The following is a 26,388-nucleotide window of genomic DNA, read 5'->3' as shown; positions in this document are numbered from 1 at the left end:
AAAACGAAGAATTTAAAAGATATTCAACAAACAAAGTGTCAAACCAGTCATTTGGACTGGTGCGGTCTTTCTTGTGTAAATTAAACTGTTTGTTTACATTTTGTTTCATACGGCGTAATGAAGGCTCACGTCAGATATTGTGAGTGGAGTACATGATCGGCCACTACGGTTAAGGGTCATTAGGGAAGGCGCTCATATAAATTTTTTAATTTTTAATATGCGAAACTGTGAATCACTGAAATGTCCTGCTAATTTTTCTTCGATAAGCTAAAAGCCTTGTCAAACTATGACTTTTAAAACCTAACCTCAAACAACAGATCGTTACCTAGTTCCAGAGTTCGTAGGCTGTGAAACTGGTACCGAGGCAATGAGACAAGTGATTTCTGATGGATGATAAAACTTTTTTTTTCCTTTTTATAGGAATTTAACCCATTAATGCCATTCTTCCTCGTTTGACAAAACTTATGGAAAACCCTTTTTCAAACAAATTCAAGCGGTTGAATTTTATAACATTTCTGATCGAGGCAAAATCTCTTGTAGATTAAATTAATTATTTGACGATTGTTTTGTGAAAAAATAGAATTATTTGTCAAGAATCTGCCCCAGTTAAAAAAAAACATCCATTTTCAAAACCAAATCATTGTTTTTCGCTGTTTTTAAAAGCTTTAAAATGTACCTACTTATGTATGTATGTTTCGCAATAGACAATCCAGTAAAAACGTAATTTAGTGGCACAAAAAAAAACAAGTTTTGATAATTTCTAAACAATTGAATAAATAGAATAATGTGGTTGGGTTACTAGAGAGCGTATCAAAGACCCTTCGTACAACATTGAGTCATTATGTGAGGAAGACGGACGATTAAGGGAGATTCAACTGGGAAACTTTAAATACCTCATCTGTGTGTTGAGTTAAAAATCTCAATCCAACTGTCATCGTCGTCGTTTTGCGTAAGCATGTTTTTCTATAATTTGTTGACTTATATACGTATCATATGCTTCTTTTATTTAACGAGTCTAGAAAATTGTACTTACATAATTAAACAAACACCCGAAAAATTGCATCTGTGGGAGACCTAAAGTACACAACAAAAATATGCTCATTCATAGGCTTATGATCTTAGTTTTGTCATGTTTTTTCACATGGAAAAGGAATTTTTGATGAAACATGAATAAGTTACTCAAACGCAACCAATTTGCAAATCATAGCTTGTGGGAATTGGGCCACATTTTTGGGGTATCTTGGGCAACCTATATTTAGGTGTATTTATACACATTCATAACTTAAAATACGTTTTTCCTATCTGTAAAGTTTTCTTATGCCAAATAAAGTGTTGTAAAAAATATTTTATTCCTTTTTTCGATAGATATAGAGACGAATAAAAATCTTTAATAAGGAATTTTAGCGAAATGCCCGTGAGCCAGGAATCAGAAACTTTTCGATCACACACAACTCTCGTTTTTATTTCCTCATCTGAAATTGCTTTAAAATAACTAAATGAATTATGACATTTTAGTTTTGAGCCAACTCATAAACTTTGCTTGTTATCTTGTCAATTTGGATTTGATGGCCCACGGTTCTCCACAGTTTTTCAAAGTCCAAAAAAAGTACTTCTTTTGTAAACTGTTAGAACTTGGGAAATTCATGTATTTAAAAAATAAGCAAAAATGCCTAATAGTACCTTAAAAATGTAGAAAACCTTTCCATTTATTATTTTCTTTTTATCTTTTATAATAAATAAGTTATGAAACAACGAAAAAAAGTGGCCCATGATACTCCACTCTCCCCTATTTTTTTTGTCCCTTACCAACAACACCATTTTTGTATGGTATCCAGTCCTTTAGTTATAAGTAGATTCGTCATTCGAATAGATGATTTTTAAATGTAGTCAGTAAAATTGTAGCAATAAATGTTGATTTTCTCTTAAAAATGTGTTGTAATAAAGAGTGCCTAAAACTCTGAAGTGTTGTGATCAATAAACTGTGTACTTACCAAATCCACGGAATTTAATTACGGAATTGGAACCAATAAAAAAACCCCATAACGATCGACTTACCCGAAGGAAGCCCGACCAATTCGCCACCCAAGATCGCCCACGGAACATAAAGTCCACCCAAGGTACCCCAGCACCCCAACAAATGTAGTAGTTTTGCCTACAAAAAACCATTATCGAAGTTTTTCAAATTTATTTTATGAGATCATAAGATTATCTTTATTTCCTTCATTAACAGTATTTCGATAAAACGAGCGGTTTTTTAGATGCACGGTTTCGCAACTGTCCTATTTCTAAATGAAATAAGATTTATTATGGATTTTGGATAATGCAACTCCAATATTACGTTTTTTTTCTAATATTTTAATTGCACTTATGACTTTAAAATAACACAATAAATTATTAAATTGCTTGGAAAAAGGTGACTATTCTGAATTTTTTAGGGATTAATGCATGATAAAAAAAAATCAAGTTAATATTTAAACAAGTCACCGACAAAAATCCATTTTTGGTTCAGAATGTACAAGTATTTTCTTTAAGTAGATATATACCCTTGATTTAAGAAAAGCTTCTTAGGCCACACCCCTGACCTACACAATAAATCTAATATCAACAAACTCGGTCAACATTTGCAGCCAGGAGATTGCCAACAAACTCCAGGTGAAATTTCTCCGAACCTTTGGAAGGTTAAAAGTAAAGCGTATCTTATTGATTTTCATCAGTTGCTGGAATTGATTGCAATAAAGACCACCATTGACAGCAATTGATCAAGCTTCCATGCGCAGCATAGTGCTATTATTAATATATTATGCAGTGTAAATAAGATCTTCACCTACTAGTCATAACGTTAAAATTATTCAGCTCCCGCGCCACTATCGTATGCGCTCGCTTCACTTGTCCATTTCAATCGTCAATGGAACATGTGAACATTTCAATTCGCTCATCAACTTGCAATCATCTCACTTAGTGAGCTCCCAACTGCATTCCCACTCATTCTCATCGTTCGGGAAAACCAAACCAAATACGTTTTCTCTCTGCTTTGCGTATGAGCGCCGGCACATTGTTTTCCACGTCTGTCCGCCTCACGCGTCGCTGCCAACAAGTGTAGGATAGCTTCTTCGATTTTGACGAGTATCGGCAGCGTGTTGCTGGAAATGTGTTATGCTGTGTTGTTGTCGTGAGTTGTTTTGGATCTCCTCCATTCGTCCTCCTTCCTATATCCACAGTACAGTAGGTTTCCTTCTGGTGTGGGTTTGTTTTTTGCTTCTCGCCTGCCACTGTTATCTTGTCGTTTGGGTGTTTTCAGAACCTTTGGGTTCCTTTCCGGCAGCTAGTTAGTTGCGCGACAACACTGTAGCCGGCAAGACGTTTATCGTCGTTCGCTTCGCACCCAAACTAGTGTGCTTCTTGCGTGTTGTGAGGCGTTCTGGATTCGTATCCGATTTTGTTCCTACTACGTATCGTCGTTCGGTGGCGGATTCCGGCAAAACTCCGAGCGGACCGAGACCGAGACAATTCGGGTTTGCTGAGCCGGAGAAAGCTCGGGTCGGGTTTTGTGATATCGGCCAGCTCATCATCAGCATCAGTGTGTGAGAGGAAGTTCCTCGGCGCCTCTTTCGCCACCCACTACTCACCCAAACCCACCCGAAACGTCGGAGTTTGTTTTTTTTTCGGGTGTACCACCCACACCCGCTTCCGATAGCCGAAGTCGATCGAAGGGTTTTTCTTCTGAAGAGTGGCTAGAATTATCCACCCCAATCCCACCCCCGTCGCTTCTTGCGCTCTCGGCAGCACAAATCTCGGCAAATCGCAACACATGCGGCCCTGAGGCTGTGCTGCGACTGTTGAAGAGAGCGGATTGTTATCAGTGACTAGCAAGGATTTATCGAAGCGGGCTTTCAGTATTAGGAAAACTCCCAGCTAGATCGGAGTGTCCGCCGGATGAATCGAAAGGCTTCCCTGGGTTGATTCCGGTGCCGCTTGACTAAATCCGGTTCGATCTTATTCATTTTGTGGGAGTTGGAAGAGTTGAATAAACATCCTAAGAAAAGTGAATGATGAATATTGAATAAAGTTGTAACATTTTAAACTATGCTTATCGTGAAACGGTTCAATAAATTAGGGTTTTTAACAGTTAGATAAAATTTCCAAAAAGTGATAAAAAAACAGACGAATAACATGTCAGATTTGGTTTTGTATTAATTCCCCTGAACAACGTCGTATCATTGCTGCCACAGTTGCTGCTTAATCTGATTAAAGAGGGGTTAATTAATGCGACTAACATTAATTCGCTGCCAGACTGAAACAACAGAAAAACAACAACACAAAAACACCCGAGAAACAGGCATCCGAAGTCCGAAGACGAAGAAAAAGTGCAACAAGCATGTGCCCCAAACACATGTAGTTTTATCAAACTAATGAGTGCTGTGTAGTGTAGTGCTACTGTGTGTGGTTTTTCGAAAGAACGTCGGTTTTTGATGAATTCCGCATAAATTTTCAATCCCCCGCTCTTTCTCCTCCTGAACCGGTGCGTAGTGCTGTTTATGTTGATAATTGACGATGTTTGTGCTGGACATTTCCGTCAAACGGTGAGCAGAACGTTCCGAAAGATTTCTTGATTAAGTGATGTTGAACCGGTAGTTTTTGGTGGAAATTGTGAATTGTCATTTTAGCGCTTTAAGCCTCGCAGTTCATCATCCAAACCAACCGATAGAACGATTAAAATTTGATACCCATATTGGTGACACGAAACGTAAACAAAAACAGAGTTCTCTATGAATACATGCTATTGACTGGCATGGATTTTCAGAGTGCGATGGAAACCTTTGCCGAAGCATGGGTTGCCGCGAGCGCGGGAGCACAGGTGAGTTCGATTCCTAAGTTTTTTAAAAGCCTTAAGAAAAGTTTAAAAGTTTTGTACAAGTTTTATACTTCATTTTAGTGCTTTGTTATACGATAGAAACATAACAGGAAACATCAAGTTGATATTGCATATTATCAGTTCCATCTTTGTTGAAAAATTACCAAACATAGTTCAAAACCTTTCGATCTCTTGGTTTGAACATTCACAATTGCTGCCTTACATTTAAAAAGACTTGACATTTGAGCTGGTTATACCAAATATTAAACGCAAACTATCATTTCTCAGCAAACTGTATATTTGGCACAAGCTTCAAAGTTTCAAAAAAATTTCGGTTAAGTAACTATTCCCTTGCTTCTTTCTGGCTCTGAAGCCCGATTGTTAATTCAGCGAAACATAAAACTTATTCATTTTTCAAACTGGAGAAGTTTTTATCTAGTTTTTTTTCAACTTATATAAAAATTTTGCTAGTCCGTTGTTTTTTTTTCATTGGATTCAACTCATTTGAAAGTTCCTAGATTCTATAATCGATAAACTTTTTCGAGTAATATCCTCTCACTAGTTCTTAGTTTATTTGAGTAGTTTCTTCAACTCAAGTTAACCAATAAAATTAAATGATGAGTCAAAGAAGCTAAACCAAACGATATCACAAAAACAAACTAACAAATTTTGAAAGATTTGAGCGTCCTAAATTCGAATCTATTGTCAGATTATGTCTATCGCCTCTAGATTTTGTGATCTGAAGATTGGAATTCTTAAAAATAATCAGTTTTCTGTTGAATCCTAACCTATCTACATTTATAAAAAATGCGTCTGGATCTTTATTTTACTGTCAATTCAGTCAAGCTTAAAATTTTCAAAATTATTCTTGTTTCAAAGATAAAATGATTTAAAGAAATGAAACTCTGCTATTTTAAGAAAATTAAATTAAAATATTTATAACTAGTTTTTAGATCACACAAGAACATTTATGAGTTTTTGATATTAATGATTTTAGTTTTTTTTACAACTTTACTGAAGGATTCAAACCTTCCTGAATATGCTCTGAGACATAGCTTTGGATCCTTTTGTTCTAAATTTCCTTCAAAATTTCCTCAAAATTTCCATTATTTACAGAGTTGGGCAAAATAAAAAAAAGCTTCAATGACTTTGTTCTCAGAAGTCAGAACTACTCGTGATTTTTGGAAAACTTAATCACTGATTTCAAATCTTCAATATCAAAATTTATATTATACTCTAAAGTTTTGCTTATAGAAGGCTTAAACGAAATTTTACATAGTTTCAAGAGTCATCTGAAAAACGAGAACTGAAAGAGAAATAATAATTTCTTGTTCAGTCCCCTGATTACTGAAAATCAGCTTTTAAATTTTAGGCACCTCGGAAAAATGTGAATTTGGTTCCTCTATGTTATAACTAACAATCAGGCTTTAATTTTTTCCAAAATTCATAATTACGATTTATTTATTTTTTCTTACTTTAAAACCTTTTATAAATATTTTAAAACCTTTATGCCCTGCATCAAAATTCCTTTTTGTGATCTTTAGGAATAATGTTATTGTAAAGCACTTATGAAGAATCTATATTTATATTTTCTGGTACAAGGTCAACATTTTTCAATGATAAACTCGAAATATTTAAAAGTCGTATTGTTAATTTAAAAACGTTTAAGAAATAGTTAAAATTTACTTAAGTTTATAAATTAAGAACCTAATTTGATGGCTTTTTTCTCAGACCCCTACAATGGAAATAGTAATAACATATTGTTTTCGATGGAGTTTCCTATGATAAGAACAGAGATCAACTTTTGAAACTGCGAATCTCTAGGTTTATGTCTAAAAATCTTTCCTGGTCTCTTTTTCGGAAATTTTAAATCAAAATTTTAATTTACAACATTGCAGTAATACAGCTAACAGTTATTGATAATGGAGTAATCGAACAAATTAAACACTGTTTTAATTATTTCCAGAGTGTTCAAAGTTTTTAGACTTTCACGAAGTTAATCTTTTTGTTGCAGATTTTTATCAACAGATAATGATTTAACGGTTTTAAATCATTATTTTACATTTTTTTTTTGAATAATTCGTTCAAATATTCCTTTTTTAGCACGGTTTGATCCAATTATAGAAAAAAAATTCGAAAGTAATTTTTGAGCTCGGATATTTGAAATAATCTATTAAATTATCTGGTTTACATTTCTCCTGGTTAATGTTTGAAATTAGTTATATAAACAATACGAATTTGACAACACGAAAATAATGAGCAATATTTTTTCATGTATGCTTTGTACAAAAAATCATATTAACTAGCTTGTGGGGATACTTCTTGAAATTATATCTTAACACTGTATTTTCATGCAAAATAATTTCAAACTGGTTCTTGGTCGCTTTAGAAGACACATTTTTACGATTTATTTTTTTCCTTACTGGTTTTATTATTGCCACAAAAAGACTCCTATGCCTCTGGCGGCACAAGAAACATATTTAAGTGTTTAAAAATTATTACACTGAGTAACAAAAAAAGATTTTTTGAAAATAGTCCAGGGTTTTCCTACTGAATTAGACTAATATTGACGCCCTGAGTCCGAAAATGACCATGGTTTTGTTCAATCAGGTCAAAACCGCTATTACTAGCATATTGAAGCGTATATAGCCATATGGCTGTATCTCAAAAAGTTGACCTGATACAGCAAAATCAATGTGATATTCTAACTCAGGACACAAAAATCAGTCTAAATCAGCTGAGAAACCCCAGACTATTTTTTGGCTGTCACCCAGTGTAATCAAAGATTATTCATGATTTCAATTTATTTTACAACTTTGCAGAAGGTTGAAAGCTTTCAAAATATCGCTCTTAAACATGGCTTAAGTTTATTTTGTCTAAAATTTCCATTTAAACTTCTTAAAAATTCCCCTTCTTTACAGAACAGGTCAAAATAAACATTTGTAACTATTTTCTCAGGAGTCAAAATTACTGGAGGTCTTCGGAGAACTTGATTATTAAGTAAAAATCTTCATTTTCAATTTATTTGTTATATTCTAAAATTTTGCTGATAGAATGCACAAATGTTTCAAACAAAAGTTTACATCTTTTCCACAATAATCTCAATAACGAGAGCTGAGAGAAAAAAAAACTAATAGACCTATTCCACGCGCCTGTTCACTACATAGTAATTTTTTATTCTTGATAATCGATAAAATTCGCATACACCATTTTAAAGGTGAATTCATAAGCTTTGTTTTGCCTTAAAAAAAATTGGACCTATAATTTGACATGCAACTCAAAAAAGTTCATTTAAAATAACAAAAATTCACTATTTGTTGAATGATTACCGATTTTTTCACTACACGGGTTATACTCAAAACAAGTTTTTACGACCATTATCCCAAAACGTGTTTTTTTGGGTGGCAAGGCGTTTTTTTTATGTTAAGTTGTTATGTTTAGTTTTTTTTTATGATTTTGGATTTAAAGATCGTAGAAAAAGGGAAAATTTTTTATAATTTGAAGCAAAGAAAATTAGAATTTTTTAAGATTTACAACGCTCTTTTCTGATATATTGTGATGAAAATCCGGATTTTCTACTAACTTCCAAAGCCACTTTTAATGTTTTTTTTTACAAAAATGAAATCGGTTGATATATGAAGAAGTTACGAAGCGTTTAAAGAAATGAATTGACGCATCGAAAAGTAATTTTAAAAGCGTCATTCAGGCACACATTTTTATGTAACGCACACTGCAAACTTTGAAAGAGTAAACAGTTAGAATTTTATTTTATTAATTTTTAATTTATTTTATTTATTTTATTATATTTATTTATTTAATTTATTTTTTATTTTATTAATTTTATTTATTCAATTGATCACTATATTAATAAGTTACTAATAAAATCCCAGTGTTACCTTTTTCCTGCGTCACATAAGGAGCTAAACCCTAAAATTACAAAACGCACTGAAATTGAAAACCAAAAACTAAAATTCTTTCAAACCATTTACATAATTTCGTTAAATTCCGTTGTTGAACAGAGCAGAAATCTTCGAAACCGTAAAGGGTTTTTAAAACGCTGAATAGTCGCCTGATATGGCACAATAGAGAAAATAGGCCTTATCTTGTAAACCATTGCATAGTAGAAAAAAATTGTAAGTTACAAATTAAAGGCAAACTCAAGCAGAGCACGGCGATATAAAGTTTGTCTGGTAAAATTTCAATGCCTTAAAGTTATCTAAAAATCATAAAAAAAGGTTTTCCTAATGATGTGACGCAACGCTGGAATGGGTCAATTACATGTTTGGATTCAGCGCCCCAAAGAACTAGCTCTTAAATTTTTAAAACTACGGAAAAATAAGAATTGAGTTGCTTTGTGTTAAAATTAATTTAATGAAATTGAAATTGTATTTCAAAATATAGTAAAACTACTGTAGAATTGCTAAATTCAGCACAAAAATGGATAACTTATTTCCTCAGATTTGAATTATGGAGGTCGAAGTAACGTATTATTTCAGATGAATTGTTTTAAGATAAGTGTAGGGATCCAACTTGGAAACTGCGAATCTCTAGGCTTCTGCCCAAGAATCTTTCCTAGTTAAGTTTAATGAATTAAGGTTTTAAAAATCTGAATATTAAAAAAAATATCAACCGGACAGCAAAAAAAAAAAAATAGAAAAGAAAATTATAATTATTGAAATTTTATAAAAAGAACTAGTTGTTATTGACAGTGGAGTAATCAAACAAATATTTCAACAAAAAAAAATATTGTCGAAGTGTTAAAACTAAACTAAAGTTTTCCAGGAATTTAAGCTAATTGTAATATATTTTTTTAATTAACAGATCACGAGTTTAAACAGTTTTTAAAAAAAACACACAAATATTTAAAAATTCGTTCGAATCTTTTTTCAGTGTGGTGTGATCCAGCAAAAGAAAAAAGTTGAATTTATTTTTTTTGTACTCGGATATTTGAAATAAATTTTTGAAAAATTGTTTACATTTCTCCTGGTTATTGTTCTGAACTTATTATATGAACAACATGAATGTGACAACACAAACATTTTGAACAATTATTTTGGATATTTTCATACTATTATTTCAAAAAAAACGTACATTTGCCGTTTAAACTAAACTTTTACTTGATGAAAGACTTTTTTTCCAAGCAAAATAATGTATAACTAATTCCGGGCCGTTTTTAGAAAACAAATTATTCTATTTTTTTTCTTTACTGTTTTTTGCCGTAAAAAGACTCCTATGCCATTGGCAGCACAATAAAACATATTGAAGTGTCTGGCTATTTTGTCTGAAATCCTTGCAAAACTCAGCATGCAGGAGGTACAAACTTGGGTGAATTTGGACAAAAAGAAGAAATAATTCCATAAAAATCAAGAGAAAAACACTTTGTTTTTAAACAAAACTCGTTCAAAAATATGAATTTGTTTCTTAAGGCTTTCATAAATTCATGCATATATATTTCTATAAAATTCAGCTAGAGTTTTTCGTTGAATTTGGCAAACAAAGTGGATTCATCTCGTCAAAGACCCGGCTTTTATAGCGAAATCCAGGCATTTGGACCAGGCTAGAATTGTTTATAAAATATCCGGGCTAGTTCGAATAGAAATGGTCATATGATAAATTAAGTTTAAGGTATTATAGTTATATCTCATAAAAATAAGGAATATTATTATAAAATTTTAAGGCTTGAAATTGGATAACCATTATTTAAAATTTTTCGTATTTTAGATGTTTTGGTCCTCGTTTATAAGAAAAATAATAACATGAATGATTAGAACAGTATTTCAATTAATTTAAAAAAAAACTTTAAGAGTGATGCGAACTGAGTTTTGAAATTTTTAAAGTTTTTTACTCCCATTTTAAAATTTCAATATGATACAAGGTACGAGTACTAATGAGTCAACAACGTCGTCTACAGCAGACTGTTTAAGATAAATAATTTGTAGAACCTTGGAGACCTGCAGTCATTAATCTTTTTCTGTCTAGATGTTACGTGAAATATTTAACTATTTCTCAAATTTTTCTGTCAAAAAACTTTCAAAAAAGCGATATTTTTAAAAGCAAACAGATTTAATGGTTGGACAAAATTCAAAGCAATTTTAGAACAAAACCATTATTTTCATCCCATTATTTTTAACATCATCAACATCAACAAAAAACTTTATTTCTTCACATTACGGCATTGACTCTTCTTCAAGATTTATTTAGAGACATTTTTGGCAGAAAAAACCATTTCAATTTTAAACAAATACCCTGAAACATTGATCTTAAACGAAACGAAAAAACAGCTAAAATAAAAAACAAATATTTTCAATTTCAAAATTCAATTTCAAAACTTCAAAAATTAAATGTTTGTATTTGGATGATCACGGAAGTGCGGGGAGAGAAAAGAGGCGTTAGTTTTTTTTTTGAGTTTTTTTAAAGCAAAAATCAAATTATTTGAATTTAATTGCACGAAAGCATGTGAGGATTATAATTACATACAATCTACATTGCAAAAAAAAAAAAAACGATAAATCGATTTTTTTAAACTTTAAAACATTTTTATTAAAACTAAGAAATTACCAGTTCACACTACAAATACATTTAAAAGATTAAAAATAACCTATTTTCTGATTCTTTTAAAACTTGGTCCTTATTCTTCCATCTCCATTCAATAATCTCTTTCCTCAACTCAAACATGCTACTGTTAGGGTATCTTCTGATTATCAAACTAATCGTACGAATAACCAACCATACGCCTGTTTTCAAAGATTTATCGCTACTATTCAACCTCACACTTAACAAATCTTCAGGTTTATCAACTCAAGGGTTATCAGGTCAACTTTAAATTTTTTAACAGTACATTTTCGATTCAGTATTTATATTTAAAAAAATCTAGATACAAAATGCGATAAAACTCAATTTTCCGCAGGTTGTTTTTAGCTTTAGTAGTTGTTCGAATACATTGAATTCCCGATTCAGGGGTGACAAATTAGGGACAGTGACAGTCGGGTAATTTGTAGAAAGCACTCTTTTTTTGTAATTCTGTTGAATATAATTCGAAAACATTATTACTGCGTCATTTAAGAAATTGTTGGATGTTTTTTTCTGAATGCAATTAGTTGATGATTATTGATTTAAGTAACTTTTTCATCGTAATATCTTAAAATTTTGTTGCTATGTTGCTTGAAACACATTCCTTAGACTGGTACTATCAAGAAGAACGAATGATTCTCAGTGGTTGAAATCCATATGACCAACTTAAAAAACAAGTTAATAAAATAAGATTAAAAAGTTTATTGTTTCAAACAACTTCCAATAAAAAGAAGAAAGCTCAATTGAGGCCCTCAGAACAGGGTATTAAAACAAAAATGGACAATTTTAAGTTTATAATGCCAACCGGTTTTTCATTTTTTAATATTTGTACGGTAAATTTTTCAGATTTTCAGAATTTTATGAACATACTTTTGCGTTCAAAAGAATACAAATTTTTGAAAAAAATTTATGGAAATTGGAACAACACAACCACTTGGAAGCGTGTTTTTTCTAATTTTTTTTGCATTTATATTCCTTTGACTCTAAAGCTCCAAAAGAAAGTTTTTGGATCATATAAATAGTTTGTTGTATCGTTATATTTATTATGTTCATTGTATTTACCAAACTGTGAATAAAAAAACACTTGTATTAAATCGAACATCTTTTCTTTGTGTCATTCAAAAGTCATCTTCACTAACGCTTTCTACGTTATCAAGTTCTACATAGAACAATGTTAGCATTTGACAAGATATCAATTAATGATCATCCCAAATGAAGAACGTTTAAATCTGAATATTTTGAAATAAAATCAATTATAGTGACAAAATTGGATCAAAAAAGTGACTATATCAGGGGCAGACACAATTGGTGCGTGACAAAATCAGGAATTCATTGCATTTCATTATTTAAATTTATAGAAATGTTCATAAAATATTTCAAACTTTATTCATTCCCCACTTCGGATTCTTCGGAAAAGTCGAGAAGGGGAGGGGGGAGGGGATGATTGAAGAAGCAATTGACCATTTGGGTATTCAATAACTGAGATAAATATCAAGAAGCTAGCGAAAAACTAGAATTTTAGTCTTACTCAAAAATACAGTTCTAATCGATTTAATTATTAAGAGGTCCAAACCTCTTGGGTTTGTTTTTCTTTCTGTGATTTTATCGAAGGTAACATCTCCTAGGTAACATTTTAAGTTTGAAGTATTACAGAAGGAATTTTAATAAGTTCGAGGCGGAAAAAACCCGAAGCTTGAACAACTCGTTGATGCTTTAGAAATGCTATCCTCTCAATTCAGGATTTAAAGATTGATGGTTATATAAATAATATTACCATAATTATTTAAATCCTGAATTGAGAGGATAGCATTTCTAAAGCATCAACTAAAATGAATTGGAATGGTTTTGAATATCGTACATATAGAGAAAAACTGAATGGTGTTTTATGCTGAAACAGGTAAACATTTTAACAGTGATGTACGATTGAAAATATTCTAGCGTGCTATGAGGGTTTTGAGAAATATTTGTGCATGTTTCAATTGCGGCTTTGATCAAAGAATTTATCAAGTCGGTATAAGCTAAACTTACGGTATCCGGTGAGTTCGAACAAGATAAGTCCTAGTCGCTGCTTTTCTAAATCCTTTCAATCGGAGCATCTCTCAAACTGCAGACATGAGGGTGAACCTGGAAGAAGTTGTTGTGGTTCGCAAATGTGTTGTCAAAATGGCGAAGCAAAGAAAAGGAACTGATCCAAACAACCACTAATCCAAATCGTCAAAAGCGTAGTCAAACAAGCCAGTAAATACCTACAATATTCAGAATCGCGATTTGTCGTCGTCATCGACGCCATTTGTGTTTGAGTTTGCACTTCCACATCAAATGCCGTGTTTTTTTTTCCTTTTGCTAAAGCCGACCGACCGTCCGACCGACTTATCCCTCTCTAGAAAGTGTCACGAATCTGACTTTACTCTATATCTATACTGTTTGTGAATAGTATGTTGTTATTGCCGTATTATAGTACCCAGTACCACGTATCTAAGCCGCGATAAGAGCCGCGCGAAAGCCGTTCCTGATTTCCCCGGGAAGGAGGGTGCCTTACACGATTTTGTTCTGTTTGCTCAGTACTTAGCCAGCCAGAACTAAACTGACGGTAATCGCGAAGCGATTTCTGTTCCGTCATGTCACTTTTTTAACAATCATTTGAGTCGGGGATATTTCAATTTAATTGAAAATCGAAGATTTCTAGTTGAAGTCGCACCCCAAAGGACAAGCTTACCTGTTACTCTCAACCGATCACTTTGGAGCCACTCTGAACAGTCCAGATGGTGCTTTGCTTAGAAAAAGTGAGAATAACCTGAAGAAGATCAAAAAGGGACCTTAGAAAAATCTACCTGCCAGTTGCTGCTTCCTCTTTGAACAACCTATACCAATAGCTCCTAATTATTGGCAGCTGAAAGAAAAATGTTTTGATTTGACTTTTAAATTACCTGGTTGGAACAAGTGTCCTTTTCGAGGTTGCTTTCAGGGTGCTATCCGGAGGCGGGATAATCCCATTTGTTGGAATGAGCCTTCTGGGAGATAAACTATTGTAAAACCCGTCAAATACGGCCGTCATATTCTGAATTCGAACCTTTGGGAAGGACAAATTTGAAGTTGGCTTAAGAGGATTTCCGAAAAGCTACCGTTATTCGAGCTTATTTGTTTGTTTAGAAGATTTCGGTCAAACAAACAGGCTTTGTTTGTCGATTAATTTGTGCTTTGCTTGAGGCACTTGATAAAATTTTGAGGATCGGGCCACAAAAACTGACAAAAAAAAACGAACACATACACATACAGGATCTCAATGGAACATTATGTTTCCTCGAAGAGATTCCTTTTTTTTCTTAACTCTAAGCGTACATCTTTCTAGTATATGATGGCAAGCATCTTACAAATGCTAAAACCACTTACCCACAGAAAGGGTACTATGTATGCCGTGATCGGGATTCATTTCCGCTGGCTTAGAAGATTTGAAAGCTGAAAGGTGAAATGTTCAAGTATATTTTTTGTGAGTTGAGTACTTATTCATGGTGATAACAAATTGGAATATTAGTTTACTTAAATTTTTACCAAAAAAAAACACCACGAGAGTTTTTTTTTGGAGTCTTTTACAAAATTCACCTCTTGAAACCCCGACCCCGTCTTTAGATGGGGTTTACTGAAACCATAAGTCAATCATTGTTTCTACTTTTTTGCGCCGAAACATGTTAATCTTACAATCCATACTAATGGCAACTGTTTGACATTTATACCGTTGTCAAAAAGCTTACAAACATGAGAATACTGGAAATGGACCTTCTTACTATTTTGTTAGCCCCAGAAATCCTTGTTCCATGTGTTTTTTTAAGTATGCAGTTAGTTCTAAGAGTTACAACCATTAAGGATTTAATTTTGTAAAAAAAAAAAACAATTAGTCAGGTAGAAGAGATTTAAACAAATTTAAAACAAATCGACAATTGAAATATCTCGGTTTTCTGAGGTAACAGTTTAAAAAAATTGTGACAAATAAAGCTTGAGCCAAACTCAATATTTACCAAAATTTAGGGAAAAAAGAATGAAATGTGTAAAAACTACTTTCGAAAGAAAACTGAAAATACAGCTTTAAGCCCTTGTGGCTAAGGAATCTTTGAAGAAAATAGCTGACCCGGTAGACTTTGTTCTACCATAAGGTTGCTAGAATTTTTTTCAGCACGTGTCTGGGCCGCTGATTTCAAAATTCTCAATCAAAATTTCAGGCAAATTCGATCAAGACCCAGGAGCTTTTCAGTAAAAATCTAGAAGAAAAAACTTGAAAAAAAAATAAATTTCATCAAAAATTACCAGCTAATTTTTAAATTGCGACCCAGAGATGGGTCTTGACTCAAACATTCAGTCAGCGAAACTTTTTTTGTAGAGAAATGAATCCAACTTAGATGAAATTTCAGGGACTAGATAAGAGAAAATCGCTGACTGCATGTTTGAGTCAAGACCCATCTCTGGGTCGCAATTTAAAAATAGAAATAAGGCGGTGCCAAACACCGAAATTGGCTGGATATCCGAATACGGCAAACGCATCATTTCTCATCATAACTGACAACCCGTGCAGGATATGAGAAGGCAATGCAAATCTTGCCGTGCTTAAAATGTCCAAACTTGATTCCAACTACCGTAAGATGAAATGATGGGAATAGAAATAGACCAAGAAAAATGATTATGATCACATGGGAGAACTATTCCCTTCATTTCGATAGACATCGACACTCAACCAGTATAATATTCATACGCCAGGTTGGTCTCCTGTAGTAGAATGTTAATACATGGGCCCCGGAGAGGCACAAGATGTGGGTTTAAATCTCACCGGGAGACAAGGCGAATTTTTTTCGCATGTTTTTCAACATCGATTTTCTCTTATCTAGTCCCTGAAATTTCATCTAAGTTGGATTCATTTCTCTACATTACCAGCTAATTTTAGCCGTTTTTTTTTATATGAAAGTAACTTAAAAATTTCGTTTCAAACGCATGAATAAAAAAATTACAGCACAATGTTTGTTTGTTTGATTTGGCAAATAAAGTGAATAAGTCAGGGCAAAATCCGGGCTTTTTAAACGAAATCCGGGCAACCGGGCCTGACTGTGCTTATCCCAATTTTTTATTAAAATACCCGGTAAACCCGCATAAAACCGGTCAATCTGGCAAACTTATTCAACCATAATTGAAATGTTTAATTATATTAATGTTCTGTTGCTTTTTTTATTTTCCGCATAACAATAACCTAACATTTTTCCTGCTGAACAGTAAAGTTCCACGAATAATACTGTAGAATTTGTGCAAACAATAGCGTTATATTCAAGGAATCCCTCTTACATGAATTGGAAAGACTGGTAATTTTTGGACGGTAATTTTTGAAGATATTATTAACTACATGTTATTTTGCAGAATACACAATTAACCATTTTAGAAGAGAACTGCCAAACTGCAATACCTCATCGAAATAATTGTAAATTTGGCTGAAAACAATTCATCATTTGTTTTGTGTGCGTTCCTTTCTTTTCAAAGTACGGAAGATTTGTCATTTATATTTGAAGGTATATTTGAAAAAAAAAAAAATTTCGATTACTTTATTGTAGAGATTAAAAAAAAATTAAATTTAAATGAAAACTATATTTCCTATCGACTGATCCAGTGATGTGAAAAAAATTCCCGATGATTTAAGTCTCAAAAAATCATTAAACACTGTTCAATTACTGCTTCCGACGTATCGGCATGTTTATTTTGCCTTTATCAAGAAATAGTATATTTCGTTTTAATTATCCAGAATGTTTTTAAAATCTTTGAAACTGTTTTGAAGAAAAGTCGTCTCGTTGATGACTGAGCGTATAAAAATCTTTTGCAATTTTATGATGTTTTCGTATTGTGATACTTTTCAAAAAACATTTTAAAAGATTCTTATAAGATACAAATTTTTTTTACCATATTTTCGTTAAACCTCCCTTTTTATTTTGGATTCGGATAGGTTTGAAAATATTATAGAAAGCATTCCCGGTCTTCAAAAAAGCTACACAACATATGCCATGATCATTGGTTAAATATTTTTCCGGAAATGGTTTGAATTCTGTCATATTTTTATTGATTTGGTATGGGGTATGGAAATTTCCTACTCTACTTGAATTTGGAGGGATTTGAAAGTATTAAAGAAATCATTGTTAGTCTAATTTCACATTGATTGGTTCAGTAGTTAACGAAAATTGTTCAAATTGCAAATATTTATTAAATTTTTATGATAGCCCCCCTCCCCCCACTTTTTCAATTCGGAAGGGTTTGAAAGTATTATAGAAAACATTTCTGGTTCTTGAAAACGGCTACACATCACATTTCATGTTGATCGATTTAGTAGTTTAAACTTTTCGAATTGTTTCATTTTTTTTAATTAATTTTGTATGGGAGCCTCCCCTCCTTAATTTGGAGGGGTTTGGAAGTGTTACAGAAACTATTCCCGGCCTATGAAACGGCTACACATCAAGTTTCATGTTGGGTGGTTTTGTAGTTTCAGAAATTTGTTTGAATTGTGTCATATTTTTATTGATTTTGTATAGGAGCCCCCCCCCCCTCATTTAAGTCAGTGTGGTTTAAAAGTATTTTAGAAACAATCTTCAAACCCAAAAATTTTATGATAGCTTATTTCTAGTTATTCGGATTAGTAGTTGACTTATTTGTCGGTTGAATAAATCACATAATTTTGTCAAAACACTTACGATTAACAAATTTTTACAAAAACCTTTTGAGGATTGTTAAAATTTTTTCAATTTTTGTTAATTTAGTATGGGATTTCCCCCCCTCCCTTTTTGAATTTTGAAGGGTTTAAAAGTATTTCACAAAGTTTCACGTTAATCAGTTCAGAATTATCCTAAAATTGTCCGAATCTGTCAAATTTATGTAAATTTTGTATGGGAGCCACCTTTTTTTAGGTTTGGACGGGTTAAATAGTATTATAAAAACCATTTCTGGTCTTGAAAGTGGCTACACAACTAGTTTCAGGTTGATCGGTTCAGTAATTTATGAAAATTGTTCGAAATGTATCACATTTTTTTTTTTGGTTTTGTATGGGAGCCAATCCCATTTTGGGTTCGGAGGAGTTAAAAAGTATTATAGCAATCTTTCCTGGCCTTGAAAACGACTTCACACTAAATTCAACGTTGATCGGTTCAGTAGTTGTAAGAATTGAGTCATATTTGTATTTATTTTGTATTCTAGCCTCCCTCTCCCCCTCTCTAAAATCGGAATATTTAAGAAACCATCTCCAACCCCAAAAACTATTTAACATTGATCGATTCAGTTGTTTCCGAGTCTATAGGAAACAGACATATAGACAAAAATTCATTTTCATTAGATAAAATTTTTTTTTAAATAATTTGCTTGTTTTATATTGATTTCACTTGATTGCCTCATTTTGAAAATTGCGGAATGATTTTCAATGTAATAAACCATCTTTTTGTGCCAAGTTTAATAAAAAATATTTAAAATTTCTACAAATTTCGTCGTGTTCAACATTTATCTTTGGAAACCCTCACTGTTTTCAAAACTGAATAACTATAAATCATTGTCAAAATCATTCTTTATCTAAAATTGATTCCAATCAATTCACTGTTAGAATTTTATACCTTTCAATAATAATTATGTTAAGGAACCATTATCCTTCTTTTTTTTAATGAAGCATCTCTCAGTACAGTGCAAATTTTATGAATTCCTTTGATTAAAGAGGTTTATTTATTTTTCTTCTGTGTTGCATTGATACTGCTATTGTACGAAACTTCACTGTTTCGAAAGAGAAAAAAAGCTTTCAGTTAAAAAACAAAATTAATAAATGATCAATATAAAACGATGTGTTTCAGTCGAAAACTGCATGTTGCATTTTATAATGAGGTGTTATGAAATTCTCTAGGAGGGGCTTTTAATTACTGTACGAATCATCATAAACCCCTGAAATTCCAAAATCCTAAATTGAATTCAATCGAATTATCCGTTTAAACTGATGGTGTTATGAAAATTTCATTTCTATGATTGTAAGTGTTTCAATACAATGAGTCGTCCAGTTGTACTGAAACTTGTTTGTTTTCTTAATTTAGTGCGGTAACTGGATGTTTATTTTCCAAAAGATTTTGTCGATCAGTTTCAAGGAAAATCCCTTAAGATTTGTATGCATTCCATAATTTTATGGGAATTTTATATGGAAGCTTACTGTTTTTCAAGAACAAAAGAACATATCAAGATACACTAAATAATTTTGTCATGTTAGAACTAGCGATTTTACCATATAACATGATTGTCACATACAAATAGTATGGGTTACGACGAATTTTCAAATTTTCATTAAAAAATCATCCAACAACTGTACAAATTATGTCATATTTTATGTTAGCTTTGTATGCCCCTGTCATAGTATGTGAGGGGTTTGAAACTACTATACAAACTATCCAAAAAATTCGTTCCATTTTTCTTTATCAGATGATTAAAATTTTTTCCTCAACGATAAAGCTATTCGTAAAATAAAAGTTGTTTAAAATCATAAAACTGAGCTTATGTGAATTCTTCAGTGGAGAAAAATTTAGGTTCAGAAGCTGAAGTTTCAGTATTGGAATAAGAATTTTTTACAACATTATTTTGAGAAAACCTAGTTTAAGGTTGTTTTACCTAACAATACTTCATTCTAGCCAGTTTGACCCTTCAAAAGTTTACTCATTTCAACAGTTGACTTACTTCTGAGCTTATGAAGGTAAGAATTGTCACCTATCCAGCATCCCGGTCCAAGGCACATAAAACATCCTTAGGGAAAAAAAAAAAACAAAGTAAAACAGTTGATTTCAGGACTTTGGCACAGCGCGAGTCCGATTCCTTCATTCGATCCAGCCTTCGGGATTATCCGTCCATGCTTGTCTCCGTCATTGGCATTATTCGTATCTGTTTTTGCTCCAGACGAATCGTCGCTAGGCCTAGAATCGGAAGAATCGGATCGGAACCTGTGAAAATCTATCGGTAGACCTGAGGAGTGACACAAAAAATCCAGAAAAAAAATCCCGAAAAAGAATGGAATGGGAAAACACACATCGAGATCCATTGATTTATGTCGTTCGGGGTTATCCTTGAGGAAAGATTGTCCTCTCGGTGTGTCCTACTTGTTGTGTGTCGGAAATGTGTTAAATGGGTATTTACCTTTTGTTTGACGAGTTCCTCTCCTTCTTTTTTTCTTCGAGACAATCGTCGGGTGTCGCTGAACGTTTCTTTCCGATATTCGGGTGCTTTGGAGGAAATCTCAAAATCCAAAGCGGTTGGTCTTTGAATGAATCGAAGAGTATGAGTCTGCGATAATAAAAATGGATTAAATTTTAATGCCATTGATGAACTTCCAAATCGGAACCTCGAAGGGAAACTTCGAGGGAATTTGTCGCAGCTTCTTTTCCTCAAAGAATGATCGAAGCTTGAATAAAGACCAGGAAGCATTAATTCGATTTAGGGCAATTAATCGACTTCTTATGAAGAACGGATCAACTAATGAGGAATGTTTGTGTTCCGGATCATCACCTTTACGTCTTCGCTGCTGCCGTTTTGCCTTAAACCACAAGTTCCGGATGAGCAGAAGCCCATCCGGAAATCGTTTCTTCTTTCTTTGTACAGTTTGTCGAACTCTCCCGAATCAAATTTTTCAGTTGGACGTTCGCTAGAGAAACGTCACAAGAGTTGTTGATGATTATTACTCCAATGCGTGTTATCTGCTACCCCGTTTCTCATCGTTTTTCCAGGAATTAAGTTTTGTTTTATGCTCAGAAACTTTCGCTGCTGCTATCACTTGAGCAAAGACCAGAAGTAGATGACCGAAGAATTGCATCCAGTTGTTGTACCCTCATATCCCACACACCAGACGCACCATACGAAGCTAAGCAGTAAAACGCAGCATATCAACATACTATTCCCAACGGATATTCTGATATGGTTGAACCATTTCTTCCAGTCATTCATCCATCCATCTATCGTCTGATGATAGGTCTAATAGGAAGTTTTGAAGGCGGTGCAGTACCGCCGCAATAAGACGATGACGACGAAGACGACGTACTGTGGATGTTTACAAATACTTGAACCGCAAACGGGCTTATCGCGGGCCCCCGAGGCTAAGTAGAGAGGGAGTGCGCTTACCAGAAATCCAGGAAGTGAGGAATTTGACCCTTTCGGTCTTAGTTTTGTATCCGAGTTGTGTGACACGTGCTTGAAGTTGGTTTATCATTCGATAAAGCTTTGCATTTTTTCAACGAACTCAATGGGTGGTAAAATTGTTATCTGAGTTGTCAGTTACCAAAATTGGACTGCAAAGAAATTTAAGCCCAAAAACACTAAATTTTGCATTTTCTATCTCAGAAACTGTTGGACAAAATTTTATAAATTTAGTATTTTTGAGACATCTAACGTGTTGTACACAATAATGTAGAATAAAGTTTCTTAATAAAATGTTTCACACTTGTGTTATGCTTCTCAGTGAAGCGCACTCGCATTAAGCGGAAAAACGAGATAGCTCGTGTTTGATCCGCAATGTGTTCATAATCGGAGAACTTGGGGAGTACTAAACGACTGAGTAAAAAAGTGAAACCTTTTTAACTACGAACGTACACAACTTTGAAGCATAAAAAAAAAATTCGTCAATTTCAACAAACCAGAGATAGAGAAATCCAAATCTTAGAATAGTTGAAGCTGTAATTATATCAAATGGGTATTAATTTGCTCACTAAACGCTACACTGTTCCACAAATTTCGTTTTCAATTTTTGCTTCAAATCACAGATTTAAGGTGAAATAGGAAATTCAAAGTGGGGTGAATCGGGCATATACTACCGAAAAAGCTGACTGGAAATCCATCTCGATTATTTTGTCATTTCGGTTTGTTTGTTTTCAGTGATGTTGTCAACATGCAAAATATAATTCGGGTGATCAAACATGCCCTCTACTGTGAAACGCTTATTTGGTATCTGTATAAAAATGGGTGTTTATGTGTAAACACCTATTAAAAGCATCTATTTTTTTTGTGATCGTTGTAGTCTTAAGCACTTGACTAGCTTACGTTTCTAAAGGTGACCGTTGACCTTAATACCAAAGGAGTGTGTTCAGCTTGCCCCACGTATATAAAAAAAATCAGTTTTTGACAGACGATATGAAATAGCATTTTTGAACGTTATTGTGGAATCCTGGATGGCTCATTTTCAGGTTTCATCTCAAGACACAATGTTTTGTTGTATAATAAGGGAGTTTAGGCCTCTTGGGTTTATTCTTCCCATGATTTCACTACTGGCCTGATTGCTACCTAGATGCTGGGAAGGTCAGTTGAGCTAGCGATTGCTCATCATCGCTTACATACTATTTGGCTTTCAAACACTTTCTATTACCGTGAGAGCAGAGGCATATTCACGGATGACTCAGTGATGATTCAGTTTATTTTTATTTGAAATTTTTGTTTATTTATTTCATTATCTTTATAAACATTTAGATATGAGTCAACGGTCATGGGCTGAAAGCCGGCTTCTATTGATCCTCATGGGCTGATACCCGGCTACTTTATTTAAATCGATCATGGACTGAACGCGACTAACGCTAGATTTTTTAAATATGATGTACATCTCAATCATTCATACACACAATGTTTTGTTGTTTTATGAGAGATTTTAATCCTCTTGGGTTAATTCATGGTTGAACAACTTACATGATTGCTACCTAGACGCTGGGAAGGTCAGTTGTGCTAGCGATTGCTCATCATCGCTCACATACTACGTGGCTTTCACATACTCTCTTTTATCGTGAGATCAGAAGTATATTTTAGGATGTCACAGTTATTATCTACACTTACATTCCTAGCATCTATATGAGCTCTTTATTGATATTTTTGTGCTTATTTTTACTTTTTTTTACAAATTTCATTACTATAACCTACTTAATGCAAAGTTATGTGATATGAGATCTTATTTGCGTTCAGACCACTACCATAATAGAATCTTTTGAAACTATAATAATCGTGATATAGCTTTCCTCCTTTAAAAGTGATCTAGAGTGTTCAAAAAGGTAGAACAAAAAAAAAAGATGGCTGGTTTTACTCGATTCAAAGCTTATGGATATTTTTCGAATTAAAAATTGATTCATATCATCAAAAAATAAAACAAAATTTTCATATCTGTTTATATATTGTCAAAATAATAGGTTGAATAAGATCAATATAAGCTAAAGTTGCCAGAGTTTTTCAGCACGTCTCCGAGTCGGGCCAATCAGGGCTAATTTTTCCAAAAATCTGGCTAAATCCGAGCATTTGATTAAAAATATTTTACCCAAAATCCGGCCATTATCTGGGAAATTTTTTTCAAAACTCAGGAAATACTCAATAACAATCAAGAAGAAAAACATCAAAAACATTTTTTTATAGAACCAAATCAGCTGATTTTGAATCATATTTTTTATTTCTGGAAAACCAATTTTGATAATTTTGATGAACCCAACTCTAATTTTTGAGTCAAAAATTCAAATTCTGGACGCAAAATAAAAAAAACTCAATTTTAGTTTTTTATTTTCGATTTTACAAATTAAATGAATGAATCTGGGAAAAATCCGGGCTTTTTCTAACAAAATCCAGACAACCGGACCGGACCGCACCTTTCTCAAATATTGTGTCAAATATCTGGGAAAGTCCTGATAAAACTTTGTAATCTGGCAAGCTCGATCTGAGCGTCTTTTATTTTTCGATATTGCAATTACCATCACGTGGTATATTTGAGGCACTTAATTTCTGTGAACAAAATGCATCTGACTTAATTGCTTTGTATTTAATTTTGTTCGATACATTGCGGCATGCACGCCAGTTCTCTGCACATTTGTTTTATTTGCTTACATAAGCAATCAAATAACCTAATGAAAAGAAAGTCCTGATACCAGCAGCCAGCAGCGAAGACGCATGTTAATTATTTTTCAGAAACTTTACGAAACGGCATATAAATCAAGCATCTGTTAAAATAATATCGGTTTTAAAAAAAATTTAATTCAATGTTAAAAGCTTTTATGCATAAAGTTAAACAAATTATTGAATTAATCTAGATGGTAAGTCAATACAGTTAAACGAAATTTTCTAAAATGAAAAAAACTTACTCTTTTCAAAAACAATCCTCTGCGATCTAGCATTGAGTTGTTTTGAGTTGAAATTTCATCATTAATTATACATTTCAACAATTTCCAAGCTAAAAAAAAGATTTATTGATTTTATGCTTATTTGTGATGTTCGTTCAAACTTCATATTCATGAAATGATAATCATGTCTAAAAAAGATGGCTATTTGAGGAACATTTTGGAACTTCAAATGCATAGAAGGCTATTTGATACCCAAATAGTAACTTTCATACTTAATTAAAGCATTTGACATGTCACAAAAAAGGCTATTTGAGGAACTTTTTTAAACTTCAAGTTCAAAGAAGACTATTTCAGGAACATTTTGTAACTTTCATGCTCCAATTCGAGAAAATTTGGCACCAATTCCCTTTGGAACCTTTGTTAAGCTAAATTCAAGCTTTGGAGGCACGCGTTTAAGAAGATATGGGACTTTTGGCTTCTTGAGTATGTTCTAGGATTCTATTAAAAATATAATTTACTTTCATTCATTGAGGTGTGCAAACAGAAAAGAAATTAATAATTGCAAGTAAAAAATTTTATTTTGAATGAAAATTTCAAGCTTCTATTCGTCAAGTCATTTGAGTTTTGAAAATATTTTGGACAGAACCATGGAGAAATAATAAAAAAAATATATATTTCAAAGTCCAAATATTTAAATTTGAAGGGAAAGGAAACGTCCTTCAAAAGCAATACACAGCAATCTGCAAAATAAGAAATTCAGCTTGAAATTTAGAACACAAACAATCGTCAACTAAAGCCTAAATAAATACAAAAATAAAAAATTAAATTCCATGAACCTATAAGTTTTTTTTTTATTCTTTTATGTTTCTTTCCTAAGCCAAACTAAAGTTAAACATAATAAATTTAAAATCGACAAATGATTATAGTTAGTTAGCTGTTGAACAAAAACGGATTTACGAAAGTAACTGAAATTCCAGAGTAATTTGATACAAAGGAATCAATAACTTCTAAGGGAAAATTAATGGAATATTAAAAAAAAAAAAAACATAACAAACCTTCGTTTTGATGAAACTTTTAGAGTTTAGTCACATATCATTTATGTATTTAAGAAACTTTCTCAGATTTTCTAGTATTCTTTAGTTTAAATAATGATTCAGTTTGAGGAATGTCATTTAGTCTGTGATATTACGTCCCTAGAAATCTTTTTGAGCAAATATTTGAAAAGAAAATTTAAAACAACAATAATACAGTTTCAAACTGATTTATTTTTAACAATTACAATAGCATAGCTCATGAGAAGATAAACTAAAGAAATTCGAAACGATAAACGTAATCAAATGAAACTTTCTTATTGTGCTCGAATCTTTCTCAAAATAAACAACTTTTATAAATGCGAATCATTTTAAATTGTTCAGAATGTTTGTATCTAGGAACACAGAAATTTTGTATAAAATTTCACGAGATTATAAAATTTTACAAAAATTGTGAATTTTTAAGGAAATACTCGACTGTTTTGTTCTAGATATAAACATTTAATAGAACAAAATTTTGTATGTATGTATGTTGTATGTTTGTTATCCACCATGGGTGCATGGATTCACCGCAGTTTCTGCCAAAGTATGTGCTCACACGCTTTATTTATTTTTTATTTACATAGTGCTAACTGTGCTCACACGCATTCTTTAGATTATGAAGTTCGACAAATCTCCAATGCAACGCGTACACCATACCCGGACCCCATGGTTTCGTATGAACTGTTATGGAGTGAATGTATTCTGTGTTGATGTAGGTTTATTTTGGAAGAACGAGTCAATCAGATGGGCTAGTTTACTTACAGCTATTCCGGCATCCGTGTATATACCTGGC

The 26,388-nt window shown here is 32.8% G+C and overlaps 1 protein-coding gene across 1 annotated transcript in view; it reads left to right on the top strand.

Moving 5' to 3' along the window:
• The first annotated feature begins 3,341 nt into the window (after nt 1-3,341).
• Nucleotides 3,342-26,388, top strand: part of LOC129754915 (homeobox protein dve-1) — a 287,021-nt gene continuing 263,974 nt past the window's right edge. Inside the window, exon 1 of the mRNA XM_055751181.1 lies at nt 3,342-4,855. Coding sequence (XP_055607156.1) covers nt 4,775-4,855 — 81 coding nt within the window. The 5' untranslated portion in view covers nt 3,342-4,774. The remainder of the gene's footprint in view (nt 4,856-26,388) is intronic.

The sequence above is a fragment of the Uranotaenia lowii genome, chromosome 3 (assembly GCF_029784155.1).
Source record: "Uranotaenia lowii strain MFRU-FL chromosome 3, ASM2978415v1, whole genome shotgun sequence".
In the NCBI taxonomy this organism is placed as follows: domain Eukaryota; kingdom Metazoa; phylum Arthropoda; class Insecta; order Diptera; family Culicidae; genus Uranotaenia; species Uranotaenia lowii.
This window is presented reverse-complemented; position numbering and strand designations above follow the sequence as displayed.